The sequence below is a fragment of the Musa acuminata genome, chromosome BXJ1-4, assembly GCF_036884655.1.
Source record: "Musa acuminata AAA Group cultivar baxijiao chromosome BXJ1-4, Cavendish_Baxijiao_AAA, whole genome shotgun sequence".
Lineage (NCBI taxonomy): Eukaryota > Viridiplantae > Streptophyta > Magnoliopsida > Zingiberales > Musaceae > Musa > Musa acuminata.
The window spans coordinates 5,466,583-5,486,615 of NC_088330.1; the positions used below are offsets into that span (position 1 = coordinate 5,466,583).

The 20,033-nt window shown below is 37.3% G+C and overlaps 1 protein-coding gene across 4 annotated transcripts; it reads right to left on the reverse strand.

Moving 5' to 3' along the window:
- Window positions 1-1,036: 1,036 nt before the first annotated feature.
- Window positions 1,037-19,819, reverse strand: LOC103980805 (chloride channel protein CLC-d). Of its 4 annotated transcripts, none has more exons than XM_009397312.3 (23): window positions 19,261-19,819; window positions 19,088-19,160; window positions 16,401-16,622; window positions 16,277-16,323; window positions 16,108-16,206; window positions 12,456-12,530; window positions 10,297-10,385; window positions 9,083-9,223; window positions 8,918-8,988; window positions 8,720-8,799; window positions 8,441-8,590; window positions 8,235-8,294; window positions 8,067-8,141; window positions 5,986-6,137; window positions 3,963-4,098; window positions 3,761-3,892; window positions 3,594-3,671; window positions 3,448-3,503; window positions 3,282-3,359; window positions 3,042-3,198; window positions 2,836-2,937; window positions 2,694-2,740; window positions 1,037-1,401 (listed from the first exon to the last, which is right to left on the reverse strand). In XM_009397312.3, exons 1-23 carry the CDS (start codon window positions 19,429-19,431, stop codon window positions 1,359-1,361), a joined length of 2,334 nt encoding a protein of 777 aa, XP_009395587.2. In that variant the 5' UTR covers window positions 19,432-19,819; the 3' UTR covers window positions 1,037-1,358. The 4 variants fall into 4 exon arrangements, with proteins under 4 accessions (XP_009395587.2, XP_009395588.2, XP_018680889.2 ...); XM_009397313.3 differs by having other exon boundaries at window positions 1,037-1,394; window positions 2,699-2,740; window positions 19,261-19,789; XM_018825344.2 differs by having other exon boundaries at window positions 2,699-2,740; window positions 19,261-19,789.
- Window positions 19,820-20,033: the final 214 nt, after the last annotated feature.

Sequence of the window (20,033 nt, forward strand, 5' to 3'; positions counted from 1 at the left end):
GCCGTCGCGGCTCGGTTCGGGTGTCCGGATGTCGAGGATCTCGGGCTCCATCCCTCGGGGTCTCCCGAAGACCGAGCACGGTGGTTCGGGTCGGGAGGTCGGGTCGACGGGTCGGTTCGGGAGGAAGCTCCGCCGCAGCGCCGGGAAGAGGCGACACCGTCTCGCACCTGCACACAGGTCGGGCCGGGAGCTCAGCCCGACCCCTCCGACGGTCAAGTTAGCGATATGGAGGGGATTGTGGATGAGACAGAAGAAGAGCCTCTGAGTGTTTTGTGTCTGAGTGAGTTCCTCTCCTCCTCCATGTTCGTTTAGAACTCTGGGGTATTTATAGATGAGTTTGATGTTACCTGATGTGGCTGCTTGCAGGGGCAAGACAATACCTCTCGTGGCGTCTGACATTGCCACTGGGGTTGCGTGGAGAACCGAGCTGCCGTAGGGTATGAGCACGCCTTGGTCGACGTGCTCCTTTGCCTCGATCGAGCGCACGGAGTCAAATGCTGAGGTTGTTGGCTGAGAGCTGGTGACGTTGGCGCACATCAAGTCGGCATTAATGCTTACTTCCTCGGGCAGTGCATCCACCTGGCGTGGCTGACGTCGTGGCGTGTCACATCACCATTTTTACCCTTATCACCATCAACATCTACCGAACCTCCCACCGCTTCTTCATCTGCGGCCGTGCGAAGGACTGCCAGGTCGGCCAGACGGTCAACATCAGGGTGCCCGAGGCAGCGTCCTCGTCGCCGCCGCTATCGGACGCGGGATGGCCTTCGGCGCTCGCTGCTGTGGTCTGCGCCACCGTCTTCTTTCTCGTGGGGTAAAAGTGTGAATTGGTTCAAAAGTGTGTCTGCGCCACCGTCAGCATTGTGGATGGCGGGCACAGCTGCCATCAAAAGAATACACAGTGGTAACATCTAAATGCTTATGGCAACCAGCGGGGTTCAAAGCTACAAGCAGTATTGCTGCTGGTAATTTGCCTGACCTTTTTGTTACCGAGCTTCAGTAATTAATAGATCATTCTTTTCAGAAAACAAAAGGCTCATGGCAACAGCATCGAGTGAACAAAAATATTGGGCAACGTGTTCTACATACAATGCAGAATTTTAGAACCCTTTACCTCGCAGTAAGAATCAAATAATATAAACCTCTAGCTTATAGAAGCCTACATTTGTTCTCGGCAATCGGATGGCCGCAGCCAACTGCAGCGACCATCACTCCCTAAAGTAAAGAAAGATGCAACGAGAGACCAAAATATCGACGTAAAGTATTACAAATTCAGAGTTAACCGGTATATTGCGCTCCTCTGCGTGAAGGTAGCATGTGTTATGCAAACAAAGAGAGTCTGTAAACCGTAAAAGCTTTTATTCTTGGTTGAGAAGACTATCAAGAAGAGGATGCTGAGATCTACAAAGCAACAAAAAAAACATTTCTTAGCATATACAAGCAAAAGGCTATATGATATCAAAAACCTAAAATTTCTGCCTATAATTCCAATTTTCCTCGTGACCATATTTGCTTGCAAGGATAACACCACATATGTTAATCCGCCTTGGATTTTCAATAATAGCAGGTCGATGCACTAAGTTGTCGATCAGATAAAATGGTTGATGCTTGGAAAGCAATGCTGAGGATTAACATGGCATGAAATACAATGATCATATAGAAGCCAAAAGAATGTTTCCAAGTGTTCTTTGCTTTCATACAACACAAGATTTATGATTGGTTTTTACACCAAAACTAAATCATATGACAAGTTTATCCGAAAAAGATATATTATTAAGATAAATATATTTGCTAGGATATATCTGAAAATTTATCTTACTTAAATCCCCTCTTTTCACTAACTCTTCCCAGGTTCTCTAAGCCTATCATGTTTAGGCTATCCTCCATAATTTAGCTTTGACCTAGTATCAATGTACAAATACCATGATGGACTCAAGTCTGGGTCCATGAAGGTGTAGCTTTTGTGGTGTGCATGCCATGACAGGATGATCAAATCCAAAGCTAGGTTGGCACGAGCACATAGGCACTTTCCCAGAATCCAAGACCATGTTGGCACAACCATGTGGTCCAGTTTGGCCCAAATCCAAGGTCGTGTTGGTGTGAGCACATTAGCTAAAAGAGCCCAGTATGACTCTGGCTAGGCATGGATGTAACCTCAGCTACCTGGCTTGGCCTTCCCCCCTCTCACGAACTCATCTCCCTCTTTCGGCTCCCCCTCACCTCAATTGACTGTCATGAGTGTCCTATCATCGTCTTCCTCTCAATCAACCCTACCTCCACCTCATCCCAACCTCCCTTTCCTAGATGCTGCCATCACCACTTCATCGTTCTCCTCGGAACAATCCACCCCAACCTCCCCTTCACCTCCTTTGGTCACTACCTCCTCTCAACCATCCCTCTTCCACTACCTCCTTTGGCAGCCTCAACAGAGGAGTCTGTCCTAAGCCAGTCTGGCCCAATTCATATTACATTTCAAGGCTGTAGACATACTGTGCCTACTTCTCCAAACACTCAAAAGTTTGAGCCTGCCTTATCTCATATCTTATCTTGTATCCATATTTGTGCTTCATAGGATAGCAGTAACTTGGTGATTCTTGATTGATAACAAAACATAACAGTCAAAACTTGAGGCAAAAAAATGGGAAACCAAAATTTTGAAGCATGAATCAACTAAGGTGAAGCCACGTCAAGACCTTACACTAGTTGATTGAAGTTCCATCGTTGTTGAATGATCACTTTCCTGCAATTCAACACGGGAAGTTTTAAAAACGTGTTCTAGATATAGATACAAATAGCAAGTGTTATCACAAATAACAAAATCGTTCAGCTGACTACCTCAAGTAATAAATCCTTCCTGGTAATTAAACCTATAACACGGGAAGGACGAGGAACGACAAATATATGCCTCAGTCCTAACTGCCGGAAAAGATTGTACACCTGTCATAGGTAAGATATATCATATAACAAGCTAATCACCAAAGATGATATATGAATAAGAAGCTAATCGCCTTCCAAAATGAACTGAAGTAAATTTCATTTACCTTTGCCAAAGACATATCCTCTGGCACAATATAGGGAGAAGGGTTTAGAAAAGGGGCAAGATCTAAGTAGAGCTCAAGTTCATCCTCAGTCAGATGAATTTCCTCAATAGACATTCCTTTACTTGAGACAGGTTTGACAAAATCACTGAAGTTGTGTCTACAAAAGGAAAAGAAGTAAACCATCATTTTATTGCAAAGTAGCCAAAGCATCTGAAGTAGAGGTTAAAAAAAAGTACATGCCTGTTGATTCCCCTCATATCGCAAGGAAAAGGACTGTTCTGAAAATCCATCTTGGACTGTAGTAGTACTAATAAATGACTGGAAAATCAAGAGATATACATCAACTGAGCCACACTATTTAAGCAGTTTTTTCATGAAGTTTGCCCATGACTGATGCATGATATACCTGCGAAGAATGAGACCAATGACGAGTGTCTCTCCATTCTGCCCCTGATCTACTACCTGGATAAAACCATATAAAATGAACTGCAATAACGTAATAACAAGCAAACTTAGTACAGAATAACACAATTTACTAGAGTTCTGACTCACGGGGTAGCCATTGTGCTTGTTGCTACGTAACACAGAGACAATGTTCCCAACTTTAACAACACGAGGGAAGGATACGACCTTTCATCATAAGGGAAGTCATATGTCAAATAAAAAGCTGAATAAAAGCCTGCGGCTATATTTTTCTTAAGCCTAATGACAAGTAGAACCTTTTGATTCTTGCTTGCCTCCTTGGCTGTCATGTTACGCATATAAAGTTTTGGCCTCGATTCAAGCAGAGGAATGCCTCTCAATTGGGCTTGCTCTTCATATAGACCTTTATTAAAAAAATCACCAACAGCCTGGGAGAAAAAATATCAGTACCATCACTAAATTCAATATGCTTAATTAAGAATAACATTACCCATATACCTTTGATATTAGAAGAACAAGCATGATAAGGGGTAACAGCTTCAAGTTATTTGTGATTTCAACCATAATCACACATAAAGAAACGGTCATTCGCATAGAACCACCAAGAAATGAAGCAGCACCAAGTAGAGCGTACCTGAAAAAGGAGCCAAATATCAAGAGCGAAGAGGGAAAAAAGTACATAAACAATTATGTGGATGCATTGAACCAATTGATTAATAAATTGTTGAGAGTGCAACAATCATGGCTTGGACCATCCTATTCAAGCTTGTAAAGGAATAAACATTGTTGAAGTTCACTGGAGAGACCTGATGATCAACAACTGATGATTCATAATCAGAAATGTCCAACTATTAAACTGCAGAGAACAAGGCCAATGATTTCCTAGGTGGTTCTGGTCAAAAATTAGTATGAAAATCCAATACTTTTCCCATGCTTGGAGATGATCAAAATCAAGTAAATAAATGCTTTAGAAAAACTCAGAAAAATTGCATAGTTGAACCAGACACCTGAGAGTTTGACTGCAATAAGATCCATAAATCTTGAGGATCAAATGTATCTCATAATCAATACCATCATGTGGACAACTGTAATGACCCAGTTCGATGAGATGATCAAAATCAAGTAAATAAATGCTTTAGAAAAACTCAGAAAAATTGCATAGTTGAACCAGACACCTGAGAGTTTGACTGCAATAAGAGTGTTATAATTTTCCAAATTAAAATTTGATATCCTCATCAAAGCATAGTTCACAAGCTAGAAATGAGCTGAGGTGTGGCATAGTAGTAACCTATCTAGCTGTACAAATTGACTCAATTCTTCTCCCATATCAGATATTCAGATGTGGGACTAAACAAGGATATTTCAATCTTCCCCCTTTAAGGCTTGATATCCTCATCAAAGCATAATTTGTAAGCCAGAATAAAGCTGATATGTGACTCCATATCACAATGTGTCCCAGGCCCCATTCACGAATAGTTTTTTCCTACTTAAACCTTTGACCATATCCAATATTAGATTCACTCTGATATCATTTATCACAATCTAACCAGATCAGATAATTAACTTGTTAAATTGATAGGCTTAAACCACTAACCTAAACTGTTTAAGTGGGGTCAACTGGGACGTTATAGCAACTAAGTGAATAATAAAATCTCACACAAATTGATTTAATTCTAAGCTCATATTCAATGTGGGGTCAACTAGGATGTTATAGCACCTAAGTGAATAATAAAATCTCACATTAATTTTGCTTATTGGTCTTAGCAAACTATGAAAATTTAGGGAACCAAGTACTAGGACAGATGTGCTGCATCACTAGCCTACATTGATTCCTTTTTCATGTCTAAAAATTCTAAAGTATCTAGCAAAATTTGGAATATTATTTGAAGAGGGCTAAGATCAAATAATGAATACCCACTGTTTCATTAAATAGTTTATGTGCATATAACTTATCCACATCGGCATCAGCTAAGTGGATCAAAGTTGGAGCATCAATGGAAGCCAGAGTGAGCCAAGAAAAAGCACACTCTTACCCTTTTGTCACATGGAAGGGTCTTGAATGTATATTCTTGCTAGAAATAGCAAAAAAAAGGAGAGAAAAATGAACAAAATATCAGGGAAGTTTATGACTGTCAAAAATATTAAGGAAAAGTTTTCACTATATTTTTATTTTTCGAGATTAATGAAAATGGATCCTCATGTTTTTCTTCATTTATTTATTATATGTTTTCCTTGAGCTCGAGGATCTCCCCACATTGTCTTTATCAATAGACTAGGAAACCTTTCTGTTCTCTTCTTGCTAGTTTCTGCTTCAAATCTTCCATATTGTTTTCAGGTCTCATCTCTATTACATGTATTGGTCCTTTCTAGGGCTTTGTCTACATCACAATGACATATATAGTACTTTCAATGAAAAAATATTTGCCATCAAAATCTCAAATGGAGAAACTTTTGAAAGAGAAATGTTCTCGAAACAGAGGAAAATAAATGACAGGAAAAACTGAAAAGATGCAGAACTTACGTTCCCTCCTCAACATTAAGCTTTCTGTAAAATTTCACCACAAGCATTCCAACAAGACGTCCATAGGTTGATCCAATCATTATTCCAGGGACAAATTGGCCAGCCGGAACAGCAGTCCCAAATGTCACCACTGCTAAGGAATAAAACATTACCTGAAAATAGCAGCAGTATAAGAAACAAGCAAATATGCATAAGATGTGCAATTCTGTCGAGAATAGGTTGGATAAGAAGTCACACCAGAAGAATAGTATAAACCACACAACATCCATTTAACCAAGGATAACAACACCAGATTAAATTCTTCAACAAGTAGGCTCCTACCCCAAAAAGGTGGGTCTTCTCAAACAAATATATGACATTCATGTTACAAGTAAAGACCAAACTAAACACTTTAGTTTAAACCAAACAATTCACTTAAATAAATGATCAAATAAAAAAGAATAATGTAAATACAAGTTGATGTTTCTTTCTATGGGATGACAACATTTGTAAAATACAGACGAGAAACATAGAACGTAATGGAAAATCACGAGTATCAGGACTAAGAACAAGTTAGCTTTGGTGCAGACAATGTTGTAAGGCAACAAGAAATTAAGAGTAAATGGAAACAGTTGATTGACAATCATATATATAATGAGCAGTTGTTGTGGGGAAATGAAGACTAATCAAACTTATTCATTTTTCTAACCTGAAAAAATTAATTTAAATTTTAAAATGTCAAGTCAACAGACAGGAGGAAAATTTAAAAAGGAAGCAACAAATCCACACTGAAAGAAAATAACCGAAATCAGACAAATGGAACTCGAATATTGGTATCACTTAAGTGTAATAATTAAGAAGGGTTATATATACCGTGTTAATTGCATATTTGCTTCTCCAACTCATCAATTTGCATATAAACTCAAGAAAACCGAATTTATTTACATCAGCTATTTTGTGGATAATAGATATACTGACAATTTTAAGATGTCTGAGGTCATGCAAAGTGACAAAGTACATATGTGCTTATCTTGCAAGATTCTCGTATGGCGAGGATGAAAAAGAGGAAGAATGGATGACAAGGATAAAATTGCACTAATGTCCTAAGATTGAATCCCTGTAACAATGGTTACATCGATAAAATGAGGGGTTACAAGATAGGTTTGTTGCTTGGATTTTGTGTAACCTTGGTTTAGTTAGAAAAATACTTTGTTAATGGACAAACTATGACAGTAGGGTACTGGTGCAAATGAATTTGGTTTTTGGAGACATGCATGCAGATTTGTAGGGCGTGAATACACAAATTGACCCATTGTAAAGGGGCATAGTTTGAGAGTCTGTTCTATATTGTCCATAGACTCCATAAGCCCAGACTATGAAAATTAAGACTGTACAAAACCTGTATGGTTCTGTCTTGCTAATAAAATCAGGTCTATATTAAATTATTAAGACTTCTCCATAGAAATTTTATATGCACAGCCGTTGTGATGCAGCCAGGTTTTCAATCTACTCCAACAGTACTTAACTTAGGTCAAGATTTAGTCATGTCAGGTCTACAATTACGTTCCCTTTTATTCTTTTTGTATTTTAGGCCTTATTTTTTAGTAGGTAAAGAGAAGTCTGATTTGCTAGATTAGGGTCTAAATTACCTGTTTATAAAGTGTTGTATTACCATGATTTTCTATTTTCAGTTTGATTTGTGTTTTATATGGGTATAAGTTAATTAAGTTCAGCTTTAGAGTAAAATTAAGATTAGCTGGTATGGTTAAAGATGAGAGTCCATAGATCACAATAGTCTTAACCACAGTAATTCTGTTAATGTAATATCTAATGATACCTAATATAACTCTAGATAACTCCAGACTGCATCAAATTACCTTTCCTGAAAGGTAAAAACTAGTATGGAATACAACAAATTGATTCTAGGAAAACAAAAGGTTGCATTATTAGGTGACAACCAAGGAAATTATGTTATTTATTTTCAAAATCTAAAATGTATACAAAAAAGAGGCTAAAGATATTAGTCATTGAATGAATAATGTGATACAATTTATTTATACAATGTCATATATCAGACTGAATAATGTGATAAAATACAATACCAAAAAAATGACAAGGCTTTGAGCACTGTACTCGTGGAACGTTTTTGCACTAAATAAATTGCGTATTGCATCATCCTGCAGCAGAAATGTCATGATGTCAAAGACAAGAAACCAGCTTCCATAAAAGTGCTTTATATAATAAGAATCGTTGCATTCTGCTAACATCACCTGTGTATTGAAGAAAATTGTTGCCAGATCATTATATTCACTATCCTTAGCACAGTAAAACTGCATGTTCAATAGTGGAATGAAGTTTATAGATACAACAGATAAAAAGAAATACTTACCAGAATAGAGAGACCAGACTACAATATGGTAATGGTACTTTATATTATAATAGAAAAAATAAAAAAGAAATGTGATAGAAATCTCACGTTCACAAAGTTTCCATCTGTCCCAGGTGGACGAGGGCATTCAATACCAGGACTCATCTCCGAATCAGGGCATGCACTGCATCTTCTCAGAAGTGGCAATCCAAATGAAATAACTGAGGTTACCAGGGATATAATGCAAACTTCCAAAATCTGTGACAATGAGCATAACATTTTAACATCAAGCTCACAAACATGAGCTTAACTTTGCATTGGAGCAGTAGAGATTCCAGAAGAAATGTTATTGCCAAATGCCAATATCAACATGAACCTGTAATCTACCTTGACTCTATTTCCCTTCTTATGCAAATATTTTCGCCGCCAACTTGTTATAAAAAGAGTAAGCTGATTAAACAAGGCTCCTGTAGAATTAAAAAACATGGAAGGGTAGTTTGAGCATAGAACCAATTACTGCAACTGGATATGCTATACAAAAAATAGAAATGTAGTTTGGGAGATCCAAGGCTATTGAAAACGCACCAAGAAGACCACCAATAACCCCAATAATTGCCATAGGCAGTAATTCCTGAAAAGAGTAGTCTTCTTGACCACTTCAGAACAAGCATTTATCAGAATTCAGGGTTCAGTCCACATCAAGAGTTCTGTGAGCAGAAAGTGGCAGTGGCCAATAGATAGAATGCTAACCCTGATATGTCCCAGATAATGAAGCCACCAGAACCAAAATGTCCACATTTCCCACTCTTGCACCAGTTCATTGCAGATCTTACCACCACAGCCACAACAGCAGATGTAAAGAACACTCTCCACATAAGCTGGCTTCTCCACCTTTAGGGGAAAATAAGACCAGGAAACATAATATATGTATAATTGCTTACAACAGAAAGGAAAGCCCCTCAGTAATGAACAATGAAACAAAACAGAATTTCATATTGATTTAAATAGAACTCACCAAACAAAGATATAAACTACCATTAATTGATAAACTATATGAATATGTGTCCATTTCTTAATAAACTTTGTTCAGGTATCTACCTGAGGTTAGAGAGAGAGAGAGAGAGAATCAACAGCCAATTTTATCTTGAACGTTCGTCTATAAGCACCAAAACTAAAAATTGATGTTGACACCACTATGACAACTCTGTATTCCTGTGCATTTGAAAGTCTCAAGTAATATAAGAATCTAACAATTCGATATGTGCATCCATGCAATAATAAAAACTAAAATTAAAGTGTAGAAATCAAAAGTCTTTTATTCAATCGTAGAACTTTAAAAAGGTGACCTAGTGCACAAGTTCTTCATGAAAGTGGAGTTTAGGGTTAATGTATGTAGCCTTACCTATGCAAACAAATAGCTATTTCAGTGATCCAAATGTGTTTGCTGAGGTCCCAGGGGAGCAAACTCACCATTGTGCCAATTTTACACATTACAAACTTTTATTAAAAAATTCCAATAAAATGACTTCTTCAAATGACAAGTGGTCTGCACGTAGCCATATTATGATATTTGCTTTGATGCTGTATTTCAGATATAGCCAACATCTAAGTATCTAACCTACACTATAATTCAGGCAAGACTTTTGTTCAGTCCACATTTTCACAATGCTCAACCCCTCGTAAGAATCTTAAGTTCGTACTCGTTCTAAGTGACTATGGTATGCATCCACAAGTAATTGCATCTGACTCCAAAGTCATTCGTATACATTATAGAGCAAAGTTACATTGTAAAAATATTTATAGGTCAAATTGTAAAGAAACAAAAATCAGACTGATCATTAAAAGTTGGATTGTTTCTATCATAGAAATAGAATACTGTACATCCACATAACTGCGGCAAAGAAGAAAAGAATAGTCATTAGCATTAAACTAATAGATAGTAAGAAAGACATTAGCTTAATCACCATGATGTAACTTCTTCCAGGGCAAAGAGTACACCACCAACTGGAGCTCGAAAAGCAGCAGCAACCCCAGCTGCACATCCGCAGGTCACCTTTTAAAAAATTTAGCAAAAGTCATAAACCTATTGCAAAAAGAAATGTAATCTAGATGAACCAAACTTGCAAATGATAAACAATAGGTACAAGTACAAAGAAAAGCACCTCCCCTCGAGAACAACACTAGCAAGAAACATTTATTATATGTAATCTGGAGAACAATTTTCTTATCCATCCAATACTACAAAAGTTAGATCAAAAGCCAAATCATATCAGTAGCCATGCAACCAAGTTTAAACTATCTTTTCAGCCCAGTAGAGGAATGGACTTGTCTAAGAATGGCACTTGGAAAACAGTCAATTGCTGAAAGTGTGAGGCAGTATAGAGGTGAGGAAGGAGGGCTTTATAGCTTGGCGGGTACAATCTCCTTAGACAACACTAGTATCATGTCAAATAATCAACTATTCCATTTTGCATAGCATTGTCCATATTCTAGACTCCATACTCCAATAACACAAGTAAACAAGATGTTGAATATCGGTGTGATACCGGTTTCCACACATTGTCAAACCAGTACGATAAAATATTCCTGGGCAGTATACCAACATGTACCACAAATCTCATTGAAAAAACAATAAAATAAACACTAACCAGTACCAAGACATGTGGTCCGGTACCAGTCCTTAGACAAGTATTTGTAACCGTGCAAGTAATAATCAAATGCCTAGAGCAACATGAATGGCAGCATCAGTACAACATTTATGGAGTAGATCCACATTACCTCACTCAAACAAACATCTGGCAATAAGCATCATGATAAGAATTAGTTGTCCAAGTGAAATTTAGAGGACAAGAAGACTGCTGGTCACATAGAAACAGCAGATGGTAGCAAAAATTTGACACATTTTAGCACATAGACATGGTAACCTGTCAAAAATCTTTTCAATTTTTACAATTACATGCTCGACTTCACTAACATGCACACATGAAAGGGGTTGGGAGGAAAGAAAGAGTCAAGATTTATGTATGTGTGCCCATTTATATTGAGATATTTGTTTCATTGCCACCATTACTATGACATAGCTGCCAATAAGTTCGACAGACCTATTTTTCAACACCATTCATTTTTCTTGACAAATATGAAACTGACACCTCAGAACAAGGTGAGATTTGTCCAGCAGTCAGGTTGCTTCACTGCAACACTAGATTATGGTTCAGATGACTCATAGCATCTCACCACAAATGAGGACAAGAGTGTACATGTTTCAGCCACCAAACACCCTGCCTTTGAAATGATGGGCATTTAGTTTTTTATTACATCTTGATTCCAATATATAACATTCCCATGCTAAACAAAGTTGAAGAACACACAGAAAGCAACTGAAATTCTATGTCATATGTAAAAACAGGATGAAACCAATGCGAGCTAAGGTCAACATAGTACAACAATAAAGGAATAACTGTAGGTAATTATATATAGTAAAGATATTTTAAGAAAGGAAACAAAAACAAATATTGTCAATATCAAACACTTATATACAGCAGATGAGATAGTTGAACATTTCTGTGACAACATGGCTTCATGAGATTTCTTTTTCTTTTGACTTCCAGTTAGATGTGGAATTTTCTTGGGCCAAAGAACACCTATATTTAATATATAATATAACATAAACACAACTGGGTCCTATCCTAATGGTTGATCTCTTTCTTCAAATTGAAGAGGTCTTTGTTTTGACTCCCTATGACAGTGGCAGCCATGTGTATGGTCGTGGTAATTCTATACGTGTGATGGATCTCCCCTTCTGTTTTCTTACATATGTAGGTGTGTTTGTGTATGTGAGTTTGAAGTGTAATACATAAACCAATGTGTACATATGAGTTTAATGTGTGTGTATATAAATATATAAATACATATATATATGACTGTGTATACAAATATATATATATATACATATATGTGTGTATAATGAAGAAACTATTAATAAAACAAAATGATTAAAACATGAAAATTTTGAATCAATCAAGCTATAAAGGTACTAGGTACTAGCAACATAAGAACGCAAATATGGAGTACAATGTATCTCATTAACACATAGTATAGCTGACAGAGAACATAGGCAACGTACAAGATCACGCCGATCACGGTCACTCTCAAAGACACGTACCCACTTGGAACTTAAGTGGTATCTTTTGGATCCACCCTTCAGAAATTCAAAAGAGAATGAAATTAAGATGATTAAATAGTCTCATAAATGGTGATAATGTTGTTAATATATGGAGATCAAGTTTCATGGAATAATGATATAATGGAGGCAGAGATCAGTCGAGAATCTACTCAAATTGAAGTTTTCAGATAAAGCATAACAGGAAAATCACAGGATAGAAAGTTGAATTTGAACTGTTAAAGTCAAATTTTGGTATGTTACAGAGGTTGATCAGATGCCCTTATGCAATGAGATCAATCTTTTCATGATTGCATGTCATTATACTGAAATACAAATGTTGGTGAAAAGGTTTCAACATTGAAGACATGCATAAATCAACAATTATAAATACATAGATAACAAAAACTACTGCTATCACAGAATGCATAAGTAGTCCCAATCAAGGTTGACAAGGCAACCAAGTGTTCCTAGGTACTGAAGTCCTTAAATGCCTAGATGTTTTACGAGGATCACAAATAAGTTGATCGAATTTTCAAGTATTAATAAAATAAAGAGACCAAAATAACAGTAAATACAACATATATCCACCAATTTTACTTAAGTACAGACATATAAATAATCACACAACCTACAGCCAGGAAAAGCAAAAGTTGGTCAATAGATTAATACAAAGTAAATAAATGTATTTTACTCCAACAAACTAAAATAAGATCAAAACTCCTAATAGTTATTCAAATTAAATTTTTTGGCACTATTGTTGGGTATAAAATAAGCTATTGCTGGAAGTTTAAAGTCACAATAGCCAACAGGAAGGGATTCAAGAGTAGGTGTGACAAACAAGGCTAAAGAATATGATGAACTTGAAAAGTCAAATTTAACGCAAGTATGTTGTATCGCACCTTCATTTACGGCCTAAATATGTTAAAGTTTTTAAGTTAACTTGCATACATCAGGCTGAATTATTCACTGAATCCACTTCAGCACATAGTTACTGATAACATTACCTCTTGTCATAAGTTACAAGTTACAACCAACCTAAAACCATTGCATCTAGTCTACCTTTAAATTAAGATTGATATGTATACCCTTAAAATATTGAAGAGCACTTACCTATGCAATGTTAAAATGAATAAAAAAGCTTCCATTATGTTTTCTTATGTTCCTTATGTTGGCACTAAGACCCACATTAGTGCTTGGGCTGCCTACGCAGCAACATGACAAAGCATAAGATTTTCCACACATACCTATATGTATTTTCTCATTCACTTGTAGTGACTGACTGCAAAGATGGGCACAACTCCCTCTAGTTGGACAGATTGCAACATGAATTTTTTTGTAAGTAAAATAGCATAATTCAAACAGAACATCAACATGAGAGCAGAAGATGACAATTGTGAAAGGCATGTCATGGTTGCCATTCTTGTCTGAAACTTTTGAGAACAGAAATGTCTTCATTTTCAGAAGTTTGTAGAGAAAAACATAGTCAAATTCCTACAATAAGAAACAGAAATGTTATTCCCAAACAGATTATTATGTCTGTTTTCATGCTTCTATTATACAGGAGCAATTTAGAAACCCCATTTAATTGCTTACTTATGTTCAATCTAAGAATAGAATAAGAAAAATGAAGATCTCACTCAAGTTCCACGAGAACCAAATTATATCATGCACTGTTCTCAATATTGGACAAGTATTGTCTCAAAAAAATAGTATTGAAAAAGTAGGTATACATCCATTCATATATGCCATGAAACATATAATTAATTAATCGAAATGAAGATGTTCTTTCATTCAAACCAATGGCACTGTAAAAGCCAAAATGACAAAGTCATCATGCTCTCTATACCTACCAAAAGTAGGTTGATCTCGTAATCATCTTGAATATCCAATTAGTTCTTTGCTTCCCTTTGCAGGCACTTATGGTTTTGCCATACACTATTTTCCACTGACCCAAATATTTCACACTGGAATTTAGCTCCCATGTCTAGGTAAAAATCTTAATTGATCAAGCTACCAACCTCTCCTAAGTTTGTAAAACACATGTATCAAGTTCACTTCAATAAACTAACTATTTCAAGCTCCTTTCGTGTCTATAAACTGCACTACAAAGAGTTCTCTAAACCTCAGAAAGAATAAAAAAGATGGTACCTCAATTAAGATGCTAAAACAACCACCATGTCGAATGGAATTATTAACATATATACCAAATTCTACCTCAAACATTTCTTCTCATTATCCATAAAATAATTGATCACAATAACTCCTGCAATGCTGCTCCGCCTTTCAGAAATTGTGCTTTTCTGACAAAACATTGCTTCTTCCTCGTGAGAAGTTTTGTTTTAAGGATATCGCAAGTTATAGATTTGCATGGTTTCTACTGGTTTGACAAATGGTAGGGGTTTTACTTGCCAGGTGAAGTAGTCTAAAACTCTAAATGATATCTTTTCCCTTGCCAGGTGCCCATTCTCCTGCAATTTGCATGTGTCATAGATTGTCATACCGAGCCATATAACTGAAGTATACCATAGTGCAAGTACCAATCTAGTGTTTCATGTCCTCCTAGGGCTTACTAATACACCCTTAGCTACATGATTGGTTATACTGGCTGACAACAGCTCGTGCCAAACTTTGCAACCATTAGATGTTCCTACCATGGAGTGCGCATACATGCTTATCATTAGAGAAATGTGATAAAAGTAACACCAACTCAGAAAAGGTCAAGCCGACTTGTTCATCCTTTCTATTGTCTTTGCTGTATCTTGATCCAAAAACAAATATTATCCCATTTGTCAATGTGTTTTTCTGTTACAAAAGGACTTATACTTTCATCAATTCATGAAAGATTTCAATACCAGCTAAAACACACAGTTCAAAACCAAACAATTTTGTTTTGGTCAATTCAACTACATACCACCCTGATGCTATAGCTTTGACCAATGTAAACTATAAACAAATATCTTTTTTCTCCCCCTCTATTCCTTGTGTCCATGCAAGTTCCCAGCTCAATGCCTCAATCATCTGCACTTGCCTTCCTGACCTCATTGCCTCATTACCTACTAGATCCCACTGTTATCTGGCCACTTCCCATCAAGGTGACCTATAGTGGAGGTTTAGACATCATTTGCACACACTGTCCTGCCAAATCTCAATATTTTTCACTGATATTGGCCCTTTTTCTCAGGACATGACTGATCCTAGCCTCCTAGTGATCAGCATCAACCAAAAAGGGAACCATCAGCCCACTTAAGATCATCAGAATATGTGCTTGCTGCCTCAACCATAACTTTGCCTATGTATGCTTATTGGTAATTGTAAAGCAAAAATGCCACAGCTCCAATAAGGTACCTTTATGAGCTTCATTTCTGGTAACCATATGCATCATGTTTTCATAAACATAAAAGTTTAGGTTCAAGGAAGGATGCAATTTATGTAATCAATATGCAACAATTTACAATACAATTTTCTAAACAAAATGAGTAGACTAGGAAAGTTATTTTAAGTAAAACTTCAAAAGGTTAATAATACAAGTTAATATTTGATATTAAAAAAAATTAATATTTGATATTAACAAAACAAGTTAATAAAATTAGCCTTTAAAGTAGCAACCCCGTACCTGTCCAAGAAGAGACGCAATACAAGCACCAGTATGCACAAGGGGTCCTTCTTTACCCAGAGCAAGCCCACCACCAACAGAGCCAATGCTTCCAAAAACCTAGAGGTAAAAACTTCAATAATACCTCACTGAAAACAGCAGACAAGAAATATGCAAATCCAAAACAAACCTTCCCAATCAATGTTCTAAAAAGAAGGATTCCAGGTGTGTCCACTCCTGCATATATTTCAGTTGGTACAACATCGACAATCAAAAGAAGACACATACCAATTTGAAAGTTAGGTAATGCTTACCATTCAAGTAACCCTTAATCTCAGGTATACCAGATCCTGCTGCAGCTGGTGCAAACTTTGTTACAATATAGACGGAAGAAAAGACCAGACCCAAATTGAATAATATGTACACCAAGAAACCCACAAAATATGAGTGCTGTATTATAGAGAAAGTTGCAGCATATTTCCAGCCTGAGAAGTTTTCGACAGCCAGATTAATGAACACAGCAGCCAAACCAGTACCTGAGAATAAAAGATAATAGTTATGCAACTAAATTAATGACACTGCCACAAGGAAAAATCAAGAAATATAAAGGAAGACAATGAGCCAGTGTCAAGTATATTTGGAATAGCTGGCCACAAAAAAATTCAGCAAAAGCAACTGAATGCTGTAGATGAAGTCCCTCAAAGAGATGAAAGTAAACGAGAAAAACCATAAGGAAACAAAATTGAGAATCCACAATTGCATGTGATAAATATAGTATTTGTTCTCCAGAAAAGTATAATAGAAAAGTCAAAAAGACACATTCAATAATTATTTAGTGGTTTGGAGTTGAACATGCTTCATATCATGTAACGACTCACTCCTTTATCTAGACAAAGTAAATGTGTTTATCGTCAAAAGGTAAACTCTGAACGAGGAATGTCACAAAAGATAGCTATATAATTTATCTTCTTTTGAAGAACATAATACTTGTTATTCCAAATATCTAGATAAATCCCATCAAGGAATACTAATATCTCAGAAAGTCATGTCTTCGAAATGAATTGATGACATCACTAGATATTAGCTACCATGTTTTCTGAGTAAAGATCAACCCCACAAAACTAAGAAACAAAATCAGTTTAACTACCTCATCGGCTTTTGTCACTTCCAAATAACTCCAAAAAATCCGGGTACTATAAGACAATTAAATTGATTACTCCTTGTTTTATAAAGTTGCATCCTTCTTACAACATCCTTTTGACCAAAAAATAAAGAATAGAATAGTAATATGTTTTTCCATCATTTTTTCACTTCTAACAATTCTCTTTCTGTCAGACACCCACTTTACACCCATTTTGGTTTTCCCTCATCACTATGCATTCATCTCTCTTTTATTTTCTTTCCTTAATATTCTCTTAAAGAAAACTTCCTAAAGTTAATCCTTCAGGTTCCTAAAAACTACTGATGATGTCATCTTCACAACATCCAATTCCTAGGAAGACCACATGTGGAGACCATGGCTCGCCTTATCGTGCCAACAAAGTATAGGGACCTGACCGAACCAGTATTACAAGAACATATTACTAGTAATCTCTAGGCAGTAAGCTTAACAAACATAAAATAAATACAGTGTTCTTTGACACTGTAGCTAGTGTTTGTATATTTTGGGCCAAAACGTTTAACTCATATGTATAAAGTGCACGGTATTAAGATGGTTAATTATAAGTAACCTAACCTTATGTTTGGTTTACCCAAGAAGCAAAATCAATCAACTGGATCAACCAGCTTGTAGCAGATCAGCCAATCGTCCTTGGCTTTGGGACTTTCACATTTCATATACATGTGCCAGTTCCTAAATGCATCAACTAAAAAAGAAAACAAACATATAATATCTCGGATAATTAACCTAGTCACCATTTGTGATAAATATTTAGAGAGAAGCTCAAGAGATTCAGCACCAAACATTAAAGAAGTTGGGAGTAACTAAGTTTGGACCATGTGAGGCAAGTTGAATACATCTTAGATGACTGATCAATGAGGGATTAATGGCAGTGAACACAAAGATTCCATAGGGTCAAAATGGTGTACAAAAATGAAATAAGTTGTTTCTTTATGTCCTATGGATTTTATCTGAATGAAATCTTTGTGTTTCTTATGATGCGTGTTATATTACTTATTATAAAATTTATTAAAAATTATTTCAATATTTCATTTATGAGCAAAAACCAGAATAACAACATTAACTGCACACCATTCACGCCCATTGTTATATCTTCGCTGCGATTGGTAGGCTCTGTGAGCAATAGGTGGAATCTTGTAGGCCCATTACATTACACAAGTATGTTACACGTGCTATATGCATGAAAAACAAAACAAATCAGTCCTGATTAGACAACTGCAGGACAAAAACACAATGCTCCTGATGAAAAAAACAAGGGTTGAACTCTGATCTACTATGATCACCACTCACTGTTTGTCTCACAATATGATAACCTGCTGTGTTAACATAACTAACAAGGCAAAAATCTCAGGAAGGGCCAGAGACAGTGCAAGCCACTTGAGGGTACGCCCAAGCACAACTGTGTATACGACAGCCACTTCTGAATTAGGGGTGAAGACATACTATTGTCACAACAGGTTTTCATGAATGCTTTAGATGACTTAAAGATGACAGCATCTACTTACACGCTCAATCCTCCACCAATACAAGGCATAGTTTAGTAGTTAAGATAGAACTTCATCTCTTATCTTCTATGGGGCAAGCCTGCCCTCTACAGTCCCCACCCCATAATTCATTTTTCACTTTTGGTTTTCAGAAAATGTGTTAATATAGACGCAAGTATGCAATGATGAATCGGACTAATCTTCTAGTCCACAGAACACAGAAAGTGAACAATCACGGCTGCATAAGGATATCTAATGATCTCCAAAACTGCATCATCGAGCTAAATCAGGCAATTAAAATTCAGTTAATTTGCATAGCAGTATCCACGTTACTTACCGATACCGATGATTAAAGAGAACAACCATTTGAGGACTACATAATATGAAACCCAGAGCTTTCCTCTCTGTGCCTGCAGAACCCAGAATAACCCAAGGATCGTGTGTTCACAAGACGATTTATCACAAATTCCTTTAATTCCACAACAACGAGAAACCAAGGGGATACGGAACCTGCGCTTCCCGGTAGGCGTAATTCTCGATCACCTCGTAGTCGAGGCTCTCAGCGCCACGGCTCTGGCTGGGTAACTCGATCTCGGTTCTCTCGCCCTCCTCGGAGCTGGGCAGGCGGGACCATACGAGTCGGGCCGTCTCGATCCCGTTCTGAAGGTGATTCGACAGCATGGGGATGGGATCAGATCCAAACGAACCGCTCGATTCGCAGTAGATCTGATCCCACGAAGCGATCGGAACCGCTCCTCCGCTCGCTCTGCGAGAGCTGAAGGCGCGATCCGCGAAGCGAGAGGGTTTGGTGGTGGCAGGGCTACGAGGAAGGGTAAGAAGAGAGAAGGATATCCCTTGTTCCGGAGGAAGAAGGAAACAAGAAAAAGAAACTGCGGTAGCGTAGGGGAGCCGTCGATGGGCCGGGGAAAGGAGCGAAACGAGGTTTCCGGTCTGTGTCGCTGTAGTTGGTGACCGTCGCCCACGAGTCACCGTTTCCCACTGCGTCCCGGAGTTTTCCACGAATCCCACTTGACTCCATTTGCGGCCAGAGATGCCTCAAGAAGCGACTTATGGTCCGTCGCGAAAGGCGCACTGGATCTGAGTCACAGACCCCCAATTCGTGACTTAAGTAGGACACAGAGTCGTATAAGGGGACTTATTGGTCTTAACACCCCATTTAACAATCTATATTAAATTACGAGGGGGCCCTTAACACAAATCCCCTCCATTGGCATATTGGATCCATCTTTAGGGTGCAGCTGAGCCAAGCTTACAGCATGTTC

Excerpts from the sequence above, each read along its gene's own strand:
- LOC103980805 (XM_009397311.3), bottom strand. The coding sequence starts at position 19,431 with ATGCTGTCGAATCACCTTCAGAACGGGATCGAGACGGCCCGACTCGTA. Across the intron at positions 3,504-3,593 it reads ACAAGCACAATGGCTACCCC|GTAGTAGATCAGGGGCAGAA; the intron begins GTGAGTCAGAAC and ends GGTTTTATCCAG. Across the intron at positions 2,741-2,835 it reads GGAAGGATTTATTACTTGAG|GAAAGTGATCATTCAACAAC; the intron begins GTAGTCAGCTGA and ends GTTGAATTGCAG.